The 12,561-nt window shown below is 38.4% G+C and overlaps 1 protein-coding gene across 3 annotated transcripts in view; it reads left to right on the forward strand.

The window, feature by feature from the left end:
• LOC146588600 (cyclin-Y) overlaps positions 1 to 12,561 on the forward strand; it is a 48,597-nt gene that overhangs the window by 17,019 nt on the left and 19,017 nt on the right. For all 3 annotated transcript variants that reach the window (XM_085317665.1, XM_085317662.1, XM_085317666.1), the window contains exons 4-6: positions 2,437 to 2,472; positions 6,227 to 6,284; positions 6,384 to 6,503. In XM_085317665.1, coding sequence (XP_085173791.1) covers positions 2,437 to 2,472; positions 6,227 to 6,284; positions 6,384 to 6,503 — 214 coding nt within the window. The remainder of the gene's footprint in view (positions 1 to 2,436; positions 2,473 to 6,226; positions 6,285 to 6,383; positions 6,504 to 12,561) is intronic.

Here is a 12,561-nt window from a genome sequence, read left to right on the forward strand (position 1 = left end):
TTTTTTTTTTTTTTTTGAAATCTCTTACTTCTCTGCTTTCAAGTTCTTTTCAGGCAAATTTTAGTAAGTTCAGCCCTTTAGCTAGGAACTGTTAGTGGAAAGAAGTGGGTTCAGCTGGCTGCAGCAGTGACGGAGAKTCTTTCAGCAGGCCCCCGTGGGCAGCAGCAGCACGGTGGAAAGGGAGGCAGGAAGAGAACTGCAGGTTTAGGACAAGGTGCTGGCATCTGGGGRAGCCGTGGCATGGGCACTGGGGCTGAGCTGCAGGGAGGGGAGAGTGCAGGTCAGATTTGGAAAGCCTGCGTTTGGCCTGGCAGGGGAGAGCTGGGGCTAGATTGCTGGCACAGGGAAGCCTGGAAGCTGTGAGGGGTCAAAGGGTTGGAAAAGCAGGTTAGGTAGGGGGAGAAATGACTCTGGCACATGAAGGTGAGGTCCCTCTTCCTCCTCTTCTCTCTCATCTGGCTGCACATCTAACAGGTGTGGAAGTAGCAGGATTTTGTAATACAGCTTCATTTCTTGCCCCCATCCTGGCTGTCACTACAGATAAATGACTGCTGCACATATGCAGGTCTATGAAAGATGCATTTTGGCTGGCTCATTTATTTCTTCTGAATCATGCACTGCTCTATTTAAGATGACAGTGTGTCTCCTAGAGAACTTTAGAATTGGTGAGGTGGCAGGGTGATGGAAAGCTATGTAAGATACTTCCCTGGGCCATCATCACACGTGCCTGAATGCTAGCTGAATAAGCATATGAAAAGCAGAATAAAACTTGGATCTGAGTTAATCTGTTAAAATTCTGAAAAACCTTCAGGTTCTGATACAGATTTTGAAATKGTAAATGTTTTCCTCAACTTAATTTGACATTTTGCTACAAGAGCAACCATATGGACACCAAACAGAGCTGTGCACATGTATCCATATATTGCTCTCATAAAGTGAACTAGAGCTGCAAGTGTGTTCTGGGGGCATCATTTAAAATAAAATTTTAGGACAAAYGCATTTTCTGAGTAACTTTTCAGTCAAATGAAATTTATTTGCAAATCTACTTTTTGTGTTTAGTGAGGACAGTGTCCTTTAAATGTCAGTGGTACACAGTATCTTTTAATTTCTTGAATGTATATCTGCAGAAAAATTTGATTTAAAAAGCAAATGTGGTCTAAAAACTTTTAATGCAGCAAGCTAAAAGCTATAGTGCCAATACAAGGTTAATAAAATATATTTACTTTCAACTGAGAAAAAAATGTTTTCTGCTCTATAGATATTTAAAAAGTATTGCTTAAAATCATTTACAATTCTGCTAGCAGGGAGCTCCAACATACTGTGTTTCCTAACATAGAGAATGTCAGTTTTCAGGTAAAAGTTCTGAAAGAAAATTATAGGGCTATCTGTTGACTCTTCTAAAGGGCCTTTTATGGGAGGGAAAAAAGCAGAGAGAGGGAATTTGCATCAGCGTAGGACTAGCATCTCAGATGAATCACTGACGGAACAAACTGGTAACAAATAGGATCAGCAAACTTCCTTCTCCCTCTTCAGTCCTTCTTAGTTTTGGCTGGTTTTAGGCTGTTAGAATAAGTAGTGAGGGTGATGATTCTCCTTTATCTTGCAGTTTTGGGAGTCGTAAGCTGGAAATTGGAGAATCACCATGAAAAGCTATGTCTTTATTTTCTCCAGTCCCAAATGTACTTAGTTAGCTGTATATGCAATGAAAAGAATTCCCTTTCTGTAAATATAAGGATGTTTTTCATCATTGGTGGAATAGAAGCACGGGGACTTGGATGTGTGGTTGAGAACAAGGGAAATGCATGATGCAATATGTTTTTCAGGGAGTCTTCTTTCCCAGCCTAAAATAAGCTGATGTCATAAAAATGTAGGCTCCTGGTATTTGACTCTCTTATGTGAATAACTACATACAAAGGCAACCAAAAGTTAATAGATTTAAATATAAAATCGTAAGCTGTGGTGCTTATAGTTTTAGCAAAATATACAATATTTTGATCTTTCCAGTGTTATGAAAACTACTGATTTACAAATAGAGTAAATAATGGGCTGATAGTTCTTGCAGGAGTCTCACAGAAGCTCTTACTAACAGCCTTGGAGAGTGTCCAAGGCCTCTGATGCCACTTATCTTCAAACTTGAAGGCTGGTATGCATTTTGCTGTTGATTTTAATGGAGCAGAGCATTAAATGGAAGGAATGTGTAACTTAGTATAAGGAATGTGACTGTTTTGCAAGGTACTTCATTACTAGTGACTAGGGTGTTGAGCAAATATTCTTAAATTGGCTATTCTGCAGTATTTCTCCTGGCATCTAATACTGAACAGAAGAAAATAAGCTATTGAGCATACTTTTTGTCAAATATTGAGCTAGGTTTTACATTTGGATGTTAATGTAACATTTGACAGTCCTGAGACATTAACTCTGTATTTTTCTTTACAGTGTAGCTCTTGCAATATATTACCACATCAAAAACAGGTATGTGAATAATGAAGTCTTGTACTGAAGATATCTTTAATTGAAACAACCAACCTCCCCGCCAAAACTTAAAATCTGTGTTCTGTTTCTTTCACAATGTTTGTTGTGTAGTTGTTTTTCTATGTTAGAAATGGGGAACATAGATTCTTTTCCATATACTATTTTGCTTTCAAGAATAAAAAATTAGGGGATTATTTATAAGAAAAATCTAGAAGTATATTTCAACACTGAAAAACTGTGATGGTTCAGTGTTTTGTTTTATGGGTTCTGGGCACTTGTACATTAAATATATATTGCAATTACATTTAGAGAAATCTGAATAGTGTCCTTCAGATATACTTTTTGTTTACCTCTTTATAAAGTTACCTGCGTAAATCAATCATCAGTCACTGTTTATTTACTTTGAAATAAAATCCATTAATTATACAGTAAGAGTGACATTGTCAATAAATGTAATTCAAGATGCCTCATAAACAGAGCAGGTCCTTGCTTATCTAATCTGGTGTAGTATATTTTATTCATGACTGCTCAGTCAAGCTGATGAAAACTGGACAGAAATAAGACCTCTGAAACGTAATTTTGTACCTGAATTAACTTTGGTATTGTTGAACGGACTTTTTGTTTCTTTAATTCCATGTTCTCATAAGGTAATATTTCAGAAGTTTTGAAGAACAGATTTGTATATACACTTTAAGTGACTTTTGTGTCCATGGCTTTTCAATGTGTCTTTTCAGGAAACTTGCTTTAGATCTCGATCTAACAAACCACTTGCATGTTTTTTCTTCTGGACTGTAAGAAGTACAACTAGAACAAAAGGAATTACTCATAAGTTTAAAGTTAAGCTGGTACGTCATTTGGGACCATGTTTCAGGTCACTGGAAYCCATTGCACTTCTTGAAACAAGGCTGACTTTAACTAGTGCACAAAGGCCAAAACGAGTAAGGTCTGATCCTGACTGACAGCTCATAGAAGACTTTTAAAGACTTTAGTGGGCCTTGGACTGAAACATGGCAGTGTGTAAAGCAAAAGTTGGAGTGAATCTTTTTGATAACTTCTTTGTCTCATTTTCTAGAAAATGAGGGATTATTGATCATTGCTTGTTTATCCATCTGTGGTTCCCTCTTTCACTTCCCTCTCATCATTTCTGGATTAGTTTGTCTAACTAGTCAGTTTTAACTACATTTGACTGAATAATATCTCAGAGATAACTACATTCTAAAATCTAATCACATTGTGGAAAGAAGGTATTCTTAAGTTCTCTAACAAGTATCATCCCAGCTGAGTGAGTAAAGGGCTCTGTAAAATGGGGTCACGTAGGGACTCCATATGAATGAGATACCTTGGTAAGAGCTCAGAGCTGATTGAGAAGACATCCAAATCCAAGGGAAGCCAGGCTCAGTTAATCTGGATTGCCATGATTTCTGCTCGTAGTAAAATGCACCCATTCATCTTCCCACAGAATTTGATGCAAATGTGACTTGCAGCTAGAGCACAGAGGGGCTAAGAATTTATAAAATGAAGGGTACTATGTCAGTGACTTGAAAACAAGTGCATTACCGTGGGAGAGCTGATTTCTTTCACTTTTTGGGTGGTAAGGTGATTTTTTTCAGGCAGAAGTGCTTGCTGAAGCTGCCTGTGGGTGTGAGATGTGTTGTAAATGCGCTCTCTGCTGCACTCTGCCCAGATGGTCTCAGCAGCCACGTGCTCCTGCACCCGTGGACACTAATTAAAGGCTGTGAAATGAAGGATGTGAAATAACTCTTCTGTATCAGTTGTCTCTGATTTGGGAGTAGAGAGACAATGCGATAACAGCATTTGGTTGTACTTGCTGCAGGAACGGCAAGAGTAAAACATATGTTCTGCTTCCTGCTGGTACAGACAAAAAGAAAACTGTTGACATATGTGGTGGATGCTAGTGTTTTATGGGGGATGGAGAACGAGAAACCAGYGTAACCCATATATACTCTCAAGTTTGATGTTTGGTGGAAAATGAGTCAAGCACCTGCTTCGCTAGAGACAAATTCTTTTCAGAAAGCATCTTACTTGKTTTTTTTTTCTCCTGCATGCTTCACTTAAAACTAAATTGCTTTATAATATTCCAAACGATTATCAATCCCACATGTAAGTCTTCAGAGAAAAGTTATGCAAATTAGAATATTCCTTCATTTTTTTATATTTTACTTGATTTTAACGTTCTAGCTATTCCTAATTTTCCCCAGTGCCTCCTACCATTGTTTCATTGGTTGACTTTTTGCAGCTTTTACTGTGCGTAGGTGTTCAGTAAGTGATAAAAGACTACACCTATCTTGTTTTTGAAGGCACACGCAAGTACTAGCAAACTTGMTAAAAAACAACCAGACTAAAACAAAACAAAAAATCCACAAGCTACAAAAAAATGCCTAGATAATTAGTAGATGATTCATTTTAAAAGATAACAATATGAACTTATTTTAATGAGGAAGACAAAAGCCTATCGACTCATTTTTGATGTTACAGATTTTTTAAGGACAAGCAAAAGTGCAAGATATGCAGCTACTACAGCATGAAGAAATAAAATGGGATTTTTTTCTCTCTTTTTATTGTGAAGGGCCACAAGTTGCTGTAACACATCAATGATTTCAGTGAGACTACCTCTGAGGAAGATACTGGCCTTTCTATGTAAAAGAACAAGAGTCTGACCTAAAATCCTTGCTAATGAGGAATGTCAGGATATTGTGAAGTAATTATTTAAATCTGCCTGTTGGTTTTAATTTAGGTGCTCACTTCTTTTTAAGTAGGCTTTAAAACAGGAAAAAAAATCACCTTCAGCTGTTCAGATTTAAGTCTTAACCACCAAAAAGGTGCATTTTKTAGTCATGAATTCCCAATAAAACTCAAGTCTGCATGCTCTGTGGGACACTTGCTGTTGAGGAAGGATGGAAAATATATTCTGTGGTCTCTTTCTTAACTCTCAATGGACTCTCTATGTCTGCAGTTGTGGGGATGCAATAAATAAAGATGGGATTGTAATCAGAAAGTGTCTAGTTCTGACTGGTACTGTTAGACCACTTGCTTTCATGATCRTTAATATTCCTGTCAAAACTGCATACAGCAGAATCGTTAAATTGCCTACTGGATGTTATGTTTGCAAAGTTGCACCAACTTTCCTGCTGACCTGGAGCAATGATAATCTGAGAGAAATAGCAGATAAAACCTATGAAAAGGAGTATTACTTTGTCTGAATTTGTGTATGCTCCTTACTGCTTTCAGAAATCATTAGCAGGGATAAGGCTTTCCTAAAGAAATAAGAAGTGAAGTATCTGTGTACTAACTAAAGGACAACTGTAAAAGTAGTGTTGCATTTTTGTAAACTTTTGTAGAGTAGATGGAGGAGGATAGAGGAGGAGGAGGAATTAGTTAAATGAGGAGATTGCAAGGATTAACATGATGAAGTTAAGAAAAGGAGTGTAAGATGAGCTGATTTTATCGTATTAGAAGATGATAGTAGTGCCTGTTAGGTAGTTAAAGGCCTCAGAGTTGAAAGAGCAAAAGCTATGCCTCTTGGGCATCAAAAGCTGCAAATTATAGTATACTCTGTAATATGAATTTCATGTTAAAGGTGAGCTTTATGGCACAATACTTCCAAGATTGCATTTCTGCAGTGATTCTAAGCATTCCACACATAAATATTTGAGTATTAACAATATACTTTTTGTGAAGGTTGCAGACTGTTGTGTTCAGATAATGATATTACATTGCTTTTATTACTTTGCAGGGACACAGACGGAAGAATGCTCTTAGATATTTTTGATGAAAACCTTCATCCCCTTTCGGTAAGTTCCTCCATCTCTAATTCCCTTCCATGCAAAGTGGCTTTCTGTCTGCCTGCTTGTTTTGTTTCAGTCACCTTTTTGGATATATTTCTTCCTTAGAAAACCGAAGTGCCACCAGATTATGACAAGCATGACCCGGAGCAGAAACAGATTTACCGCTTTGTTCGGACGTTGTTCAGTGCTGCTCAACTGACTGCTGAATGTGCCATTGTCACCCTGGTGAGTGTCTCAGAYGGCAGCGACTCTCCGACAGACCCAGTTTTGTTCTCGAAGCTTAGTTGTGTATGATTGAATAGCTCTAGGTGTTGCCAAGGACTTTTTTCCTCACCATAGAGACAAGGAAATTTCTTGATGGGAAAAAATATTACGGTTCATTTTCTTCAGAGAGTAAGTGAACAAAGAAGATATTGGATAACATATGACGGAAAAGCTATGGATTACCTCTTGCCTTCAGAGTGATAACATTACAGGCCACCAGGGTGACTAATAGAAAACACAGGTGGCATAAGCRGTCCGAGCATAAGGGAATGTTAAAAGCAGAAATGCTTCCACTTTTGTCAGGTTTACTGTGTTTCATTGTAGCTCCCAGCAGACACTCGGGGACAGCTGTAGGTAATTTAATAGCACTAATAAGAATGGATGGACACAAAAAGGATTTGGTGAGTGACTGGAACATGTTGGTGACTGCTGTTTTTTACTTGCACTGTACTTATCTTTCAGGACCATGTCATCGGACTGAACAATTGCACTCAAGGCTGCAGTTTAGCCACTTAAAAATAGCATAACACAAAAGAGTGTTCAGATTTTCAGCTGGTGTGGATCATCATAGCAATGTGGATTAATGGAGCTAAAGTGATCTCTACCAGCTGAGAATTCCTGAATTTTCCTGAATTTTTTATCTTGCCAACTTGGACAAGCCAGTTCAGGTTTCAGGCACAATTTTGGCCATGTTCTTAACTCAGGAATTTTAAGAGAGCAAGATGGGCGGGTTTTGTCATTGTTGTTATTTTTTATTATTTTATTATTATTTTTTTTTACCACTAGAGCAAACGTTTTCATAGCAGCTTTATCATGCACTTTAAAACGAAAAAARGGAAATTGGAGGTGAATTTTGAAGCCTAGACCTATTCATTTCCTCTGTTAATCTTAAAAAACAAGGAAGAGAGATTAGTTGGCAGGCTTTCTGCTTCAGAGCCAGTCAAAATGAATTATTCTGGCCAGTACAGAACAGGAATATGAGAGAAATGGGGCAAGAAACACCCTGCAGTGCTCCACCCCTGCTTATTGAAGTATCCATCTACCTAGTTACTTAATGTTACTTGTTTTCTGAAATGACATTTTGTCTCTCTGTTTTACATAATTGCACTAAGTACTTGTCCTTATTCTTTTTTCTTTATATTGTTTTTTTTGCTGGAGGCAAGATATGTTGTGTGAATCAGTATGTTCTTGTATAATTTAATTAATTTATCATCAAATGCGATGGAAACTCTGTAGGTGTCTGTTGTTTGATCTTAGATTGTTTAATCAATAAGGGCAGTCTTTAGTAGAAAGAAACAGGGTTTATATTGTATAACAGTATCTTCCTGTTATTAAACTTCATGGAAAGTTCTTGCCCACAGATGTTGTTAACTTTGTCATGTATTTCCTTATATTTCATTTGAATTTACCGCTTTGCCTCTTGTGGTTCTCATGTGGTTTTCCTAATACGAGAAACTTTTTGGTGTGATCTGCAATTAAGTATAAATGTTTTAAACTCATTTGTTATACTACAGAGGCAGTTTTCATAGTTTTTAGTGTTTGAAACCTTAAATGGCTTGACCTTTATACTCGACACTGTGACAAAGGGGTAAATGACTGTTCTGCAGTCTGGTTCTCAAAAAAGCCATTCAGATGTATGCAGATGGATTATTTGCAGGAGTTCAACATTGCTGTAATGCTGTTCTGGTGAGGGTGCATGACCCTTTCTTCAGCCTGCAGACGAGAGGACTGAGGAGGGATCTTATCAACCAGTATAAATACCTGAGGGGAGGGTATAAAGAGGATAGGGCCAGACTCTTTTCAGTGGTGCCCAGCAGTAGGAGGAGAGGCTGCAGGCACAAGGTGAAATGCAGGAAGTTCTGTCTCAACATGAGGAAAAGCTTCTTTCCTGTGAGGGTGACTGTGCACAACAGGTTGCCCAGAGAGGTTATGGAGTCTCCTTCCTTGGAGATATTCAAAAGCTGTCTGGACGGGGTCCTGGGCAATGTGCTCTAGGTGACCCTACTTGAGCAGGGGGGTTGGACTAGATGATCTCCAGAGGTCCCTTCCAACCTGAACTATTCTGTGATTCTGTGATTCTCTTCAGAAAACTTCAGATTTTTGGGGGTAAGCTGCATTTTAGAGGCATGAAATTCTGCTTGTTTTGGTCTCTTTTTCCTCTATACTGCTGGATCCCATTTCTTTCGTCTTTCTTGTTAGTGTCACAAGGAGGGGCCCCAGAGACAGATGGTAATGTTTCTGAAATGTTCAAACGTGAAAATTAATCTGTTAAAAGGAATCAACTCCTTTCTGCCCCCACATGCCCCCCTCAATTTTACTGCAGTTGATACTGCTGTTTATGAAGCCTCCAAGTGCTTTTGATTTGGATCTCCTCACTGGAGAGGAAGGGAGCAGCATTTACTGCAGAAGCTTATATTTCACTGTGGTCTGGTCATACGTCGGAGAGCAATCTGATACCCTTGTCTGCCAYTTATTCCCCTAGGAGGGTTGCCAGAATGCAGGAAGTATATTCATGGAGAAGCAGATCACAATACATTTTGAACTAGATACTACAATTATTATTTTTCTTTAATTATTTTGAACAGTCCTAACCACCCCTTTTTATTACTGACCAGGCAACCCAGATTATTTCCGCGGAATAAGAAGTATAGCTGAATGCACCTAATGAGTTTTTCTCTCTTCTCTTCTCTTCTCTTCTCTTCTCTTCTCTTCTCTTCTCTTCTCTTCTCTTCTCTTCTCTTCTCTTCTCTTCTCTTCTCTTCTCTTCTCTNCTCTTCTCTTCTCTTCTCTTCTCTTCTCTTCTCTTCTCTTCTCTTCTCTTCTCTTCTCTTCTCTTCTCTTCTCTTCTCTTCTCTTCTCTTCTCTTGCATGCTATTAGCAAGATAGAAGCAGCAGTTACAATTAGTAATATAGTAGTTTGTAGGATCAGTACAGGAACTGAACAAATGTGGAACTCCAGACTGTTAGATAAGGTAGACTTTGGCAAAAAAGCCAGCATTGTATTGCTTCAAGCAGTTAATTAAAATATTCCAATTAAAGTCCCCACTATTACAGCAAAACCAATTTATAATTAAACAAAAAATTTAATTTTCACACAGCCTCCAGAGCTGCCGAGAAATTTCCCATAGTGATAGGTAAAAAATTCAACTCAGACTGAAACAATTAAATACTAATTCACATTATTTATTTATAAAATAATACCTTAAAATAATATTAGTTGTAAGAATTGTGTTGCAGATTAAACAATATAAGTAATATTTTTTCTCCTAGAGAATAACTGAACTATATTCTATTTGGGACCTGACTTTGTGAGAAGAATAATGCATATGTATTTCTTCCCAACTAGTAGTCCCATCCTTGCTAAAACTGAGAAATCTCTTTTCTTATCAGTCTTGTCTCCATCTCCTCATCTTGTGTGTTACATGTAACTGCCTTATACTGGCAAGTTCTCTTTATGTTACTCTATTAATTGTTACTCTATTAACTGTGAATATCAGTGTAATACACACCAGTACGAAAACATTACTGTGCTTGCATTAGATCAGAATTAGATGTTTTTGGCTTGTTGTTTTTTTTTCCTGCTTTGCCTCATCTTGACTTACTGGGCAAGTAGGCCAAGTCTAGGGCACCTAATATGTTTTGGTGGCCATAAGAGTTTCATAGTTTCAGAGAGGATAAATTTTGTGTAGAAAAATACATTATAGATTCTGACTAGATACATTGGTATGTACAATCCATGAGTTGAATTATTTCTGTAAAATTTAGATGAGCATGTTTTGAAACATGTTACAAAGTTCATACTGAGACTGAGAAGATTGGAAATTTGAATTATGTAAGAGTAAATTCTCCTGATGGAAAGCATGGATTTAATTAATCCAGCCAGATGTTCCTGAGTTCTTGTTGTATTCTCCAGTCTCATGTCGAGCAAGTAGCTAGAGAGAGAATCCTGTGGAACTGTAGGGAGAAAATCACAGATTTTTAAGGAGAATTTTGCCTTCTGTGTGTTTGGAGGAAAGGAGAAAGGAGAAAACCTGGATTTCCTTTTCAGGAATATCCTTTAATTGATTTCCTTTCACTGGAATATTTTGCCTTTTAAGTGCTGATAAAAGATCTTTAATGGCTTTTTTTTTTTGCATGTTTTAATTAAAGTGTTAAATATCTGGTATTGGTTTAAGGAAAATTAAAAAAGCAAAAACAAACAAACAAAAAAAGATCAGAGTCCATAGATTTAATGTTTGTATTTAGATCTGTGGATGTTTCTTCTGAGAGTACTGCTGACAGCAGTACATAAATGCCAAAAGAGAACAAAGTGATGGCTGTTGACCTGGTGACTTGGTGTGTGATGCAGGATGCCCRACTGAGACGCTTAAACTAGGCATCACTTCACAGAGCTGGAGGCACCTGATCCGTAGCYGAGGTCCTGTTCAGCTTGTCCAGGACAGCTAAAGTTCATGTGCAGCTAATGGAAAGAAATAGGTTTGTCTAAAGACCTCGCTGTGCAGTGTGGAGAGGAGTGAGGGCTTTGTGCCTGTGGCCYGAGCATTTGTGGGGGCAGAGAGCTTGTGGTTCTGCTCCCTGTTCTCAGGGCTATTGTCACTTTTGGTTATTTTTTGTATTAGATATTGATTAGTTAGACTAACAGAAACGTGTGTGTTCTAAGGAATCCTAGTTCTACCCCTTCCTTTTCCCAGCTTGAGTAGCCTCCTACATCCAAGCAGAGAGCTGAAGAGCTCTTCTACCCTGGTCCCTCCTTAGTAGTGCCCGGCTTTCTGGTGGGTAGCACGGGTGCAGCCCCCGCTCCAGCCTGGGGAAGGGCTGGGGCCAGGGCTGTTGCTGTTCGCCGTGGAGATAGCTGGGCTTCCCAGGAGCACTGGCCAGAATTCAGCCCCCAGGCTGTCTGAGTCGGTGTTGTACAAGAGCACGACGTAGTGCCTGTTTGCCAGCGCATCGCTTGGGGTTCCTGTGTGCGCAAGCAATGAATGGTGACCCTATTTTTAGACTGAAAAGTCAGTGTTGCCTAATAGCTTGAGTGCATTTTACATGTATTGTAGATTTCTTTTCTTAAAACAGGAGTAAATTTGAGGAAAACCTGGAGAAGGGTGAATTTCAATTCCATTAGTGTTTCCTATAAATACTTGCAGTACTACTTTGCGATTGTTTSTGTTCTCTGAGATTTTTGTGAGTGCATACCTTATACTTTTTCAACATTTGCTCTTAAAAAATAAAAATTGGATAAATTTGCAAGGGCTGTGATGTTGTGATGTCGTTTTTCTACCAAATGGATGGCACCAGACCTTTCTGGAACATTTTGGATGCCCAGCTGAGCAAATGCAAAGCACATTTATTTCTGGAGAACGATAGAAGGGAACTGGCTGATTGCTTAGAACAGAAGCATATGGCAATTTAGTGGTTGAATTACAACTGAAACTTTGTGTGGGACCCACTACCAATTACATTTTTTCCATACAAATTTCTTTTTTTCAATTTTCAAGGCACTGTGACACGCTAAAGTTTTCTTTTCAGAAAGAAAGGGCTGTATTTCCCTTTACTTCTTTTTGATTGTTGGGATGGAAACCCTGTCTTCATCAATTATTCTGTGTTCCTGTAACTGATAATATGGGTGATCTGGTGAGTTCATATGAAGCTAAATGGGGGGAGGGTAGGATTGTTGCAAGTACACATTCATTTGTGGGCTCTCAGTTATGGAATTTAACATGCCAAAAACATGTTATCTTCCTCAATATAAATCTAGAGTGAGTTACTTAAAGTCTGTGGAGTGATGCTGGTAAAATAGAGATAGAATTTGATATAAAGCATTATAAAAACAGTATGYGAAAAGATCACGCCCCAAGTCCATGATGTTAAACAGTCCCAGTTGCTGGGCTTTGCTCTTGCTGCTGCCTCAAAAATCAGAATTGTTTTATTAATACCAGAGACATTCTTCAGCGATAACCTATTTCTTTAGTGGGCTGAGGCTGCTGAGGGCTCAGTCTCCTTTGAGGCAATATGTAGGCACTTC

Source organism: Rhea americana, unplaced genomic scaffold, assembly GCF_003343005.1.
Source record: "Rhea americana isolate MKP2758 unplaced genomic scaffold, rheAme1 scaffold_50, whole genome shotgun sequence".
NCBI lineage: Eukaryota > Metazoa > Chordata > Aves > Rheiformes > Rheidae > Rhea > Rhea americana.